General features: G+C 49.2%; 1 protein-coding gene across 1 annotated transcript in view; it reads right to left on the bottom strand.

Annotated features, from left to right (window-relative positions):
* MMP17 (matrix metallopeptidase 17 (membrane-inserted)) overlaps window positions 1-11661 on the bottom strand; it is a 36521-nt gene that overhangs the window by 21951 nt on the left and 2909 nt on the right. The window contains exons 2-3 of the mRNA XM_009888136.1: window positions 7614-7806; window positions 1684-1816 (exon numbers count right to left, since the gene is read on the bottom strand). Of these exons, the coding sequence (XP_009886438.1) occupies window positions 1684-1816; window positions 7614-7806 (326 nt within the window). The remainder of the gene's footprint in view (window positions 1-1683; window positions 1817-7613; window positions 7807-11661) is intronic.

The following is an 11661-nucleotide window of genomic DNA, read 5'->3' as shown; positions in this document are numbered from 1 at the left end:
AAGCACCCACCAGCTGGGGCTGCCCGGAGGTGAGGGGAGATGACACCCCACGGCCGGGGGGCGTTAGGTGCTCACTCTGCTGTTAGCGTCAGTGGACAGTTTTATTGATTTCAGGAGAAAATGCAGCAGGTTACCTCTCGCATGACACTTTATAGATCTCAAAAACTTGTGTGGAAAACCACCTGTGGCCAGATTTGATTATAATTTAAAACATAAACCTTTAGTTATTCTATTTTATTCTGTCTTGCTGAATTTCCCATTATTCCCCTGACAAAGCAGAGAAACGTTCGCATGTAAATAAACTATATCACTTTTCAGCGAGGAGCTCATTTGGAAAATGCTCATATTCCTTCTTATTTATTTTTAAAACTGCATGAAAGCTTAAAGCCCCTATTCTCCTCTGCTGAAAGGCAGACAAGTTGTTCGTTCACCTACTTTCCATCTTGGCTTTACCTCTTTCCTTCAACACTTGGTTTTCAGACGCAAACCCACACCCATGACCTGCCCAGGGCAGCCCCCCAGGCCTGTTTCAAACTCCCCCTCCAAAAATGTGAAAACACAAATGCATTCGAAATGCCATCCTTGCTGCCGGCCCTCCTGCAGCTTGTGATAAGGTGGAAGAGAAATAATTGCACGCACTCAATTAAGACTAGGGAGGGAAAGTCCCAGCGATGGGACGCAGCCAGCTCAGGCGGCAGCTGCTCTGGGGGACCGGCGGAGGGCAGCCAGGGCACTGGGATTGTTGGAGACCGGCCTGCTAATTAGCAGCTTCTCGTTAATTCTGTCCTGAGCAGCGGAAGCAAGCTGGCCACGCGGCGGGAGGTCGCAGCCGTGCATTGGGCAGGGAGGGGAGGAGAGCAGACGGGCGCCCTTCCGAGGCCCGGGATAATGCTGCCTTTCTCCTTCCCTCAATGAGGACGTTGAGAGGAATGACCCCGGTCATGCCGGGGAACTTGTGTCACTCCAGCCTGGCCTTGGGCTGCTCCCTCCCAGCCAGATGTGGCCGCCACGTCAGGCAGAAGCCATCCGCTGCCCTGTCCCACTGGTCGCCGGGGAGGGTGACAGGCTCTCAGCTGGCCAGGGGCAACCAAGGGGGTTGGACAGAGCTGCTGCGGCTCAGTGAGACCCAAGGAGACCCCCGCCAGCTCTGCAGGCACCTCATGGCTCTGTGTGTCATGGGCAGTAGCGAGCAGCGCTGGGGTGATGCCACACCATCTTTGTCCCTCCCCTGCACATTGTTGAAACCAGAATATACAAATTGGGAGGCTTAATCAGGATTTTTGTTCAACTCAATGTGATGCTGCAATTAAGGCTTTGAACAGGAAAACCTATCAGCCTCCAGCCTCCGTTTCTCTGTCTTTTTTTTTTTTTTGTCTTTTTTTTTTGAGCACACCAAGAGCTATTTTAAGCTATTTTAAGCATGATGGGAACCCCAAGGGTGTGTGGGTCTGGTGAAATAATTGCTTGCCTCAGGTTCTTGAAAGCACAAGGCAACAAAGCACCTGAGCCATGTAATTACTCTTACAGCTGCAAACTGGGCCGTATGTTACACCCGCGTGAGCTTTTCCTGGAGATGATGCTATTCCACAACTCAGCGCCAAGTCCCCTCTCCTCCTGGGACCCGCAAGGAGCCGTCCCTGCATCCCTCTGCACGGGAGAGAGGAGGGATTGCGAGCCACTGACCTAGGACCCCCGTCGCCTCGAGCCCCCCGAACCGCTGCATGGCAGTGATGGCCTTGGTGAGCTCCTCCTGCGTCTGCAGTTGTCCCGTGACGGGATCCGGAGGAGGCAGATACCCAAATTTTGTCAGCCAGTCCTGTGAAACAAGGAGAAGAGGAGGCATGGGAAAAGGAAAGAAGGAAATATATACACAGGGAAAGATGCTCTGAAGGTGCTGACCGTTCCGCTTGGAAATCCTTTTCCCATTTACATGTTTATACCCGACTTCCCCATCGAACTGCGTGGTCCCTGCTAACAAATGGACATGTCAGGACGGATCTGTACACATCACTTTGGTAATGGGATCCAGCGACCTTCACGCATTCCAAGGGTGACATCTAATTTTCCCACCCGGCTGCAGACCATCTTTGATAGCAGTGGCGGTGCAGCCCCAACCCAAATGTCGCACGGGCACCTCTGATTCTCCCCTCAGACACCGGCAGCTCTTACTGGAAACTTGTTGCAGGGCTGAGCACAGTAAGGGGGGAAAAACTGCCCATTGTGAGGGCCAAGGCAATGTCACCTCCCCCAGGACCTCCCTTCCAGCAGGAGCCCACGGGGGTCTTGGGGAGGGTCCCAGGTCCAACAGAGGAATCTCGCTGACCTCCAGCCAAGGCTGCAGAACAGCTGAGTTTTGCCCAACTTTGTCTCGGTCGGACCTCTCTGACCACATCTGCTATGCTTTAAACTTCCTGCTGTCCCCTGCGGGTGCCACAGTAAGATCACAGCTTCCCATGAGGGGTGAGAAGAGGCGACCTTTCCTCTTCCCTGCTGATGCGGCGAACACCTCCATGGCCAAGTGCCCTTTGCAAGTCCCCCCATGTCCCCACACCCGCTCTTCAGCCAACCTGGTGCAATGCCATCATCCTGCTGTGACATTAATTGACCCACAGTGACATCCTGCTGCTTTTCAGTGCATGCGTGGCTGGGGTGATCAAGCTTTGGGATGCAAACAGCTTGGGAGAGGCTCCCTTCCCAGCAGAGAAGAGCTGGGACATGAGGACGAGGATGTCCCTGTGGTCCAAGTGCCCTGGTTTAACCATCTCTCCGCCAGTTGCCTCAAAGCGTTTCGAGGCAGACATGGGTATCTCTACCACCAGAAAGCAGCGGGGACCTGTGAAACGCCCACACGTCCATCTTTGCCAAAGCCTAAGCAAGCACGGCCACGCGCCAGCGACCCCCCTGCCAGGGGCGCCTCATTGAAACCAACACCACTATTTGATAGAAATTTGTCTTTCAAAGGACAATGCATCTTTATGAAGATCTTCCTCTTTTCAGCCTAAAACTGATGAAAAAAAAATGCCACAAATCTCCTTCTTACAACTGCTTTTTAAATATCTGGTGAATTATCTTTCTAAATCCTTTCTCACCTTCCTTCTTGCTCCCTTCCCTTCCCTTGGCAGAAGGATCAGCAAAGAATAATAACACTGCACGCAGGGAATGCCATAAACACCTACCCTCTATTTTCTTTATCTGTATCAAAGAAACATTGACCTGTTGAGCCTCTTGAAGACTGATATTGATCTGCACTTCCACTGCAGTCAACACGCCACAAATTTATTGTAGTCAGATTAATGCCAAAAGCCAGTACCTGCTTATCGCTACAATCTGAATGTCTCATAGCTCGGTGTCACCTGCAGTGGCCACCCTGAATGCCACAGCATCCCCAGTCCCTTCTCTGTCAAGCCCAATTAAACAATTACGACACTTACAGAGCCTCACAACAGATCTCCCCGTGCTCGGTGTGGCTCTCCATTGAGGAACGTGGTCTCCTGTGCTGGCTTTCTCACCAGCAATTCATTTCCCTCCTCACCATCCTTTATGATCGCCTTATTTTAGCAGGGTGGTGTGTTATTACAGCCAGAGAAAGCAGGTTATCTGGCCACTTCTTGTTGCTTAATGCAGCTCCATTAGCCACCACCTTGCTAGGAGCGCATTAGCATCATCACAGCCTTCCCTCGCCCATCAGGCTGAAGGCCAGGCCAAGCGCTCTCTCCTCTTCTCCCTGCTCCTATTTGTCCCTCTGCATAGCAAAAACATTTGTGACAGAAATTAGAGATACAATTTGCCCCTGATTGTTCATGAGAAATCGGCTGTGACACGGAGCTCAGCAGCCGGCCCATCAATTGCCGAGGGTGCTGGGGTTTAATTTGGTTTCTTCCCTGGCCACGGAGACAGTGTCATTTATTCTCTAACGACAGTGGAGCCGATGCCACGGCAGAGATGTACATAACTCAGCTTTGCTCCGGTCCTCCTGGAGAAGGAGGTGGCAGCAAAAGGATGGGGAAAGCAAGGGCATGGTGAGATCCGGCAAAGGTCCCGCTGCTCTGGTTGCGGCCAGGGCAAGATCTTCTCTCTTTCTTAACCCAAAAGGACAGAACAAGCACAAACACAAGTGGACACCTCAGAGCAAATGGGGGGCTCCCTAAAGAAAAGATGGAAGGAACGGGCAGATATCACAAGTCCTTCACCAGATCTACCTTGCAAGCACTGATTTCCATGCACATGACTTTTCATCTAGACCATCAGGTTTATCACACCTTACTTGGGTTCTCCATAATTTTATAGACCTCTGTGATATCACTCTCTTTCACCTCTTTTCTAGTGTATGGGTTCTGGCCCGTTTCCTCCCTCCCTGTAAGCAAAGCTGATCCATATATATACTTATATACTTATAATACTTAACTTTCACATTCCACCTTTCCCGGGGCAGAAAATTTCATTAGGGAAAATGCAGCTGGACTTGGAGATGAGAAAGACCTTTTTTTTTTCTTTGTGACCTGTGAAAGCTTTTCAGATATTTTCTTGTCCTTAATTAGGGCAAAAGCTAAACTTATAAACTTCCATAAATGAAAAATATGAAAACATTTTCCACTGAGATAACTTCAACATGTTCCCTTCTTATTTCCACCTTTTTTTTAAATAAAATAGCTTTTTTGCCAACTCTCATTAGCTTAAAATGTTTAAATGAAATAGTGATTTGAGCCGAATGCTAAAATTCTTTGAACATATTTCTTGCCTGAGTTGGCACGATAAAAACTTTTCCTTAAAAATGTGCTGTGCGAAATGAATTGACCTAATCCCATGAGAAGATTCAGCTTCAGCAACTCCCTGTTTTAAAAGGAAAAAAATTGCTTCACCAAAAAAATTCAGATTGAGCCAATGTCTGACCATCTTCCAGCTCCGAGACGAGCTGGGAACAAGTTTGGCTGCACGACTCATTCCATGGCCCGGGGTACGTACCTTGGTCTGAGGCTCATGGGATCCCAGCTCAGTTTTTGTGGGAATCACCTCGTTGTGTCTCTGTCCCCCAATTCCTCATCTATAAAATACCTGTAATGGTATTTCCTGGCCTCCCACCTACCAGTCCTGTCTGCTCACACTGGGAACTCTTTGGGGCAGTCCATCCCCTGCCCTGCTTTACCCCAAGCACAGGGAACTGCTGGGCCAGACCCAGCCAACGCGTTTCACTGCCATTGCCAAGAGTGGACCCACACGATGGACTTCTCTTCCGGCGCTGGGAGCTGACAAAGATGAGACTGGGGAAAGCTGGAGGGATCGAGCCAAATCCACCATGAATCTTCTGATCCAGCCGCACCACTGAGCAATACAGAACGAAAGGCTTCCCATTGTGCTCAGGGCCAGGAAAAAAAAGAAAGAAAAAAGAAAGAAAAAAAAAAAAAAAGGAAGAACTGCATGCCTGGCAAAATCGTCCAAAGACACCCATCCATCTGCACCTCTGCTGCGCCAGCTAAACACAGCTGCCAGCAAGAGCCCTCATGCCGCTCAGCGCTGGGCAGAAGTACATACATACCCTTTAAAAACCACAGCAGGGATGTTTATTGACAAAACACCATCCCTGCGTAGGGATGGAGATCCCACCCTGCCCCACGTGGGATGGCGGGACTCACACCACATCCCGGGCAGCAGGGAAAAGCCATCGCAACGTTCACCTCCCAGGATCGAGGCACCAGGAATGGAGGCTCCCAGGGTGCTGCCCATGCCCCATCCGCTGCGGTCTCATGGGACCAGCCCTCCACGGACAACACAACTCAAGAAATGAAGAAAGATTTTTAATAAATAAATAAATAAATAAATAAATAAATAATTCCCCCCTCCATGTAGTTCTACAATCTTAAAATGGTTTGATTTTACCTCTCTCATCCCACAGCGGGTGGTGCCCAATAAAAGATATCTTAACTGCTTCAAAGCACAGTTTTCCTATGAAAAGAGACTGTGTTAATGGTGATGCAGCAGCATCGTTCCTCCACGGAGCTGCCCCGTGTGTGTGTTTGGAGACAGACTGCTCACTTGGTTGGCTAAAAATAAGCTGGTGGGGGTTTTTCCTCATCTGGGTTCCCACACTACTGCGGCATAGCGTAATAGGGAGCATAGCGTAATGGGGAGAAGCCAGCTTCTTCCATTAAAAAGTGGTTAACAGAATCCAAAACTGCAGAGTTTGGGGTTTCTTTTTTAACTTTTTCTTTTTTTTCTTTTTTTTTTTTTTTTGAGAAGGCACAAAGTTTGCAAAAATGGTAATGAAGTCCTCTCCTCTGCAAACAAGCCCTGCTTCAATTTTGGACTTTTTTTCACTCCTTAACCCACTTGAATGGAATAGCAGGGAGCCCCGCTGCTGCGGCAGCAGCCAGGGAGTGGGGCTCTCCAGGGCCAAGTGATGACCCAGAGCAAAATGCTGGCTCCAGCAGCAGTGAAGGCTCTGCGATCACTTATGCAGAGCCAATTTTCAGATTAAAATGGCAATTTCATTTCTTTCATCTATCCACTTCCTTTGTATCAACACCCTTTTGTCCTAGAACCTACTTACCTGCTTCATTTTAAAATAAATGTAGATATTGTCCCTCTTTTATGGAAGATTTATGAGCTCTGTAGGTTTGCTTTTACAAATATTAATATTATATAAGCTGATGGGCTTATTCAACTGCCACAGGCAAAAAAAAGACTCAGTCAGCAAGTTGTCTTCCTGATGATTTCTTTTTAAGGGCTGCAGGTTGGCATTTACAGGAAGACAAACTACTCAGGCTAACAAGGAGAGGATAAACAGGATAAACAGCAAAACAGAAATCAGGATAAGCAGAAAAACTCTACCCAAGCCAGTTGCGTGCTTCTGCCTGCTCTTGTATTATTATAATGACCATGCTTCTAAAGCTTAGCCCCGAAACATCAGGGTGTTTAGTTTTTGGGGAATTTTTTTTTTTTCTTTTTTTTTTTCTTGATGTTGCATAAACACACAGGGGAACCACAGCCTTAATCCTGCAAAGTTTGTAACCCTGCCATTGCTCAGGGATGCCCCCAACATAAGAAGGACATGGACCTGTTGGAACAGGACCCTTGATTGGGGGGTGTAGTGATAGGACGAGGGAGAATGGTTTTAAACTGAAAGCAGGGAGATTTAGATTCAATACTGGGAAGAAATTCTTCACTATGAGGGTGGTGAGCCCCTGGCCCATGTTGCCCAGAGAAGCTGTGGCTGCCCCATCCCTGGAGGTGTTCAAGGCCAGGTTGGATGGGGCTTGGAGCAACCTGGGCTGGTGGGAGGTGTCCCTGCCCATGGCTGAGGGACTGGAACTAGGTCCCTTCCAGCCCAAACCATCCTATGTAGATTGTTATTCTTGGTTTACTCAACACATTGACAAGTGGAGAGAAGAGCAGAGCTTCAGCCCCCATCCCTGGCTCCTCTGCAGATGCAGATGCCCAGACTGGACCCTGAGCTTTGTACCAGCATCCCATCAATGGGACTCCATCCCTTCAATGCCGGAGGAGGAAACTAGGTTTAAACTCCTGCCCCTGTTGACAGGGGTGCAAGCAGCTCCCACAGTGCTCTGCCCAAGGGCCATCAGTTGTGACACCCGCAGGCACCTCTCCCTGGTCCATACAGTAGCCACTGGCATTGCTCCAGATGCCTCTTTGCAGCGAGGAGCCACGCTGGCAGCGACTTGTGACACACCTCCAGAGACTCTTTGGATGCGCAACATGAACTGAGAAGATGCTGGTATATCCCAGTTTTCAGGGCAGTCTAAGGCTTGAGCAGAAGCAAGTTTTTTCACTCGATCTTTTTCATTAATATTCCTTGAAAAGATTTACCAAACTGCACCTTTGCTCATTAATCAAGCTAGAAGTTGCTTTTATTCATTTTAAAAGGCTCCTGTCATGGCTGAGAGCCTAAACCTTTACCCTGACCCAACTCTGGCCCTTGGCTTTCCAGCAGGGGCAGCCCCTGTGAGGTCCCTCCCCACCGTCTCCAGTGTCCACAGCCGCAGCAGGACCACAAACCACCCCACCGCTCATCTCCACCGCTCGTCTCCTGCCGTCCACACCAGATAACCACAGAGAAATGGGCTTTGTTTTTGTAGGGTCGCTCATGGGGGAGAGGACTTTGAAAGCTCCCTTTCCTGCTGGATGTCCCTTTATACCCTGGGTGCCGTCGTGCTTCACACACACAGGGGAAGAAAATCCAAACACACTATTCAACAAAATTAATGACCCAGATTACTAAAATAAAGCTACAACTCAAACACCCGGAACTAATTTCCAAATTACACTTCGCTTTATCTCTGCAGCTACCATTAAATAGGGTGGAAGCTTTTAAAATTAAAAAAAAAAAAAAAAGTCACTGCCACACAAGCTAGATTAAAGAGAAACTGCTTTGGGCTGTTTGAGTTTTTCTTCTAAGTTTTCGAAGGTTTACAGTATTCAAATTTTTACAGTCATTTTCCTGAGATCAAACGACCCCAGGAACAACGCCCATTAATTAGAGCAACACATATGGTGCCGCAATACTCCGAGGAGCGCGCTCCTGCGATGTAACGGCCTCCGGGCCACACAATGCCAATAATTTCCTTCCAAAGGTTGCCACGCACCTCTTTAATGAGCTATCGCACACACGTAATCAGCTGATTAATTCATTAGGAGAAAAAAAACAACCCTGCAGTTTGGATTACAACCAGGATTTTGGTTGCTGCCACCGCTGAACTGCAGGACTGGTTTCATTAGCTCACGCCGGAGGAGTCGCTTGAATCCAAACAGCTATTTAATTCGAGTAAGCGCTGTGCACAGAATCCAGGGTAGAAGTTAATGCAGCTGCTAATGATTTCCTCTCCCTCCCCCTTGCTTTAAATGTTCGATTAGGTTAACAGCAGCGGCGTTGCAAAAGGCCACAACCTACAAGTCCTGAAGACAGCAGGTCCCTTGGCAAGGGACAAATCACACCACCTGATGACAATGGACCTGGGACATCCAGGTCATTAAGGATTGAGCGGAGAGAGCACCTCCGCTCCGGCGTGGCTTGCTTCCCAGCCAGCAACTGGATGCCAACTTGGCTGCCTGTGGGTCTTGTCCGACGTGATCAGGTCTTGCCTGCAGCCTCAGACGCTGGTTTCAGGGCTCTGCTCATGTTACTGCTCTCCTGGGCGCTGGGGGATGATGTCCACCACCGGGCTAGGTGGGCACGGAAGGTGGCTGCTGTGATTTGGAAGCAAACTTCATCTACTCTGTGGTAGGTGTTACACATGGTGTAAGGATCGCTTTGGTTGGATGGATACCGAGAGCCTTCCCAGAAACGCGGAGTTAATCAAGAGATGTTGTAGAAGCAGAAGGAAATTCTCTGCAGACTGCAGAAACAGCCTTTTCAACCTCTTTGAACTGAAGATCAAAGAACCGATTCCCACCCATAGAAGGCAGGCATAACAGTGCAGCGCTGAACGATGTTTACTACAGCTGGTTTAGGTTTCTTTACAGAGTAAGAAAAAGTGACAAAACATATAAACAAGGTACAGTTTCTTCTGTATTTTCAACATAAATGTGTATTTTTCTTGGTGGAGATTTAATACACCAGGGCTTTAGGGAGGCCTTCAGTCACTGGAGGTTTTTCAGCACATCCTGAAAATTTCCACTCAAAGGCAATGAACGATGCAAACAATTTATGTGTAATCAAAACTCCACATGACCATCAAAAAGGAGCTTCAATGGGAATAGTTTTTGGTTTTTAAGTCAGCCCTATCTTTGCGTACTGCTGCCTGTCACAGTGACGCATCCTTTTTCATCAGTGAGTTATTTAGGAAGGAAAAGAAGAAAGTCCTGGCATGTGATAGGCCGTTGAACTGTGATGGGAAGTTAGGTAAATGACTGAATTAGCATTCTTTTATCTTGCTGCAAAACCAGCTCTAAACCATGTAACTCATTGCTTAACATGGTGTATGAAAGTGACCCTGCTCCTTCCGTGCGGGCATAGTCAGAGGCTGTTTGTGGCGGGCGCAGGAGGCTCTCCCCTGGCAGCACCGTGTCCCAGTGACGGATGCCACCAGATGGATCCTGTGCTGAACAGCAAACATGGTACTTTGGCTCTCCCTGAATACCCCCTGCTCACTGCAAAGCAAAGTACAACGCTTCCATTAAAAATAAAAATGCGATGAGTCCTAGTCCTCTAGTGGGCCCAGAGGCCAATAACATCAGCGGAAGGATCTAAACAACTCCAATAGTCTATTCCAGCGAGAAGCACAGTATGTAATTACCATTGCAACATATGGCACATAAATACTGACAGCAGAATTTGGATGGGCTTTAAAATCCACTTTAGAGCATTTGTGCTGCTGGTCCCCAGGCTGTGCCCGGCTTCACGCGCATCACGGAGCGTGGTGGCTGTTGGGTTAATTCATGGGTTTGCTCCGGCTCCATTTACGCAGGACGAACCAGAGTATGGCCTCAACCCATGAGACCAGGTAGGACGGACAGTGGCCAAGCAGGGTGGAGGAAAAAGCCCAACTCCAGCGTGAGAGATGGAGCAACTCTGGAAACCATGAGACTTGCCACCCACCGCTCTTGATGTGGCTGCACCTGGTGATCTGCAGTGTTCGAAGCTCACAAAACCCCAGGCAGGGGTTTCTCCTGGATGCCAGCTCCCCTCTGTGCTGGAGCCCGGCAGGCGGCGGGCACCCAGAGCCAGGGAGCACATCCCCCGGCACACGTCCCCCCACCAGCATCACTGGCTGGTGTCCTCTAAGCACACCCGCAGGTACGACTGGATCAAATCTAACCTCAGATCTGGTGTGACAGGGTTAAATTAAACACCACCAGGTCCAGTTCTTACAGCATGTGTAAGCCCAGGAGAACTCTCCTCCCTGTGTACCCGGCCACCGTCCACACGTAGCCAGGGAAGAGGTTTCCCTGCTCAACGCAGCGCAATAAATCACAGTGAGAGGTTGCCTCATCCCTGAAATCACATCCTCTCTGTATGAAGAAAAATCAAAGCCAAGACTTTGCGAATTCAAGGTTTTCTGGGCACAGGACATGGGAATGTCTGTGGTTTCCTGGATGATTCTGCACAAGACTCAACAGCTTCCAAGGCAGCCAGGGGGGTGCTGTGAGCAGAGCCAGCTGGACAGTGCTTCTCAGGAAACATCTGCTGGAGATGGACGGAGGGAACAGAGAGTGTCTCAACCCTTCCCTCCCCACAGTCCTCTACCTTGTGTCACCCATACAGCAGGAGGGTGGCCGGGGGGGGCACCTGCTGACCCTTGCCCAAGGGGAATCCCCCATCAGGAGGCTCCCTGAGCCCTCTCCACCACGGGAGCTGGGACGCTCAGGGCTCTGCAAGATGGGCTCTCCAGGGAGTTTGGTTCATCTCAGTACACAGATGTTCAGACATTTAATTAAAGTCTCCAAGCCTCCCAAGTATCCGATGTGGGGCTGCTGACATCACCCAAGCAGACCACAGAGAACTTCCAAACAATGCCGTCCTCCAGCTGGATTGGGACCAAGATGAGCAAGAAAATGATGAATTCTTTTAAAAGAAGTACAAATTGCTCTTCACCAAAGTGAGAATACACAGCAAGGCTCTCCTAGGGGGTGACTTCAGAGGTCCTGGTTTTGCTTAATGAGCCTGTCCATCTCATTGGACCTGAACGGCACGTTTGCTCACAGTACGTA

Source organism: Charadrius vociferus, unplaced genomic scaffold (genome assembly GCF_000708025.1).
Source record: "Charadrius vociferus isolate BGI_N301 unplaced genomic scaffold, ASM70802v2 scaffold326, whole genome shotgun sequence".
Lineage (NCBI taxonomy): Eukaryota > Metazoa > Chordata > Aves > Charadriiformes > Charadriidae > Charadrius > Charadrius vociferus.
This window is presented reverse-complemented; position numbering and strand designations above follow the sequence as displayed.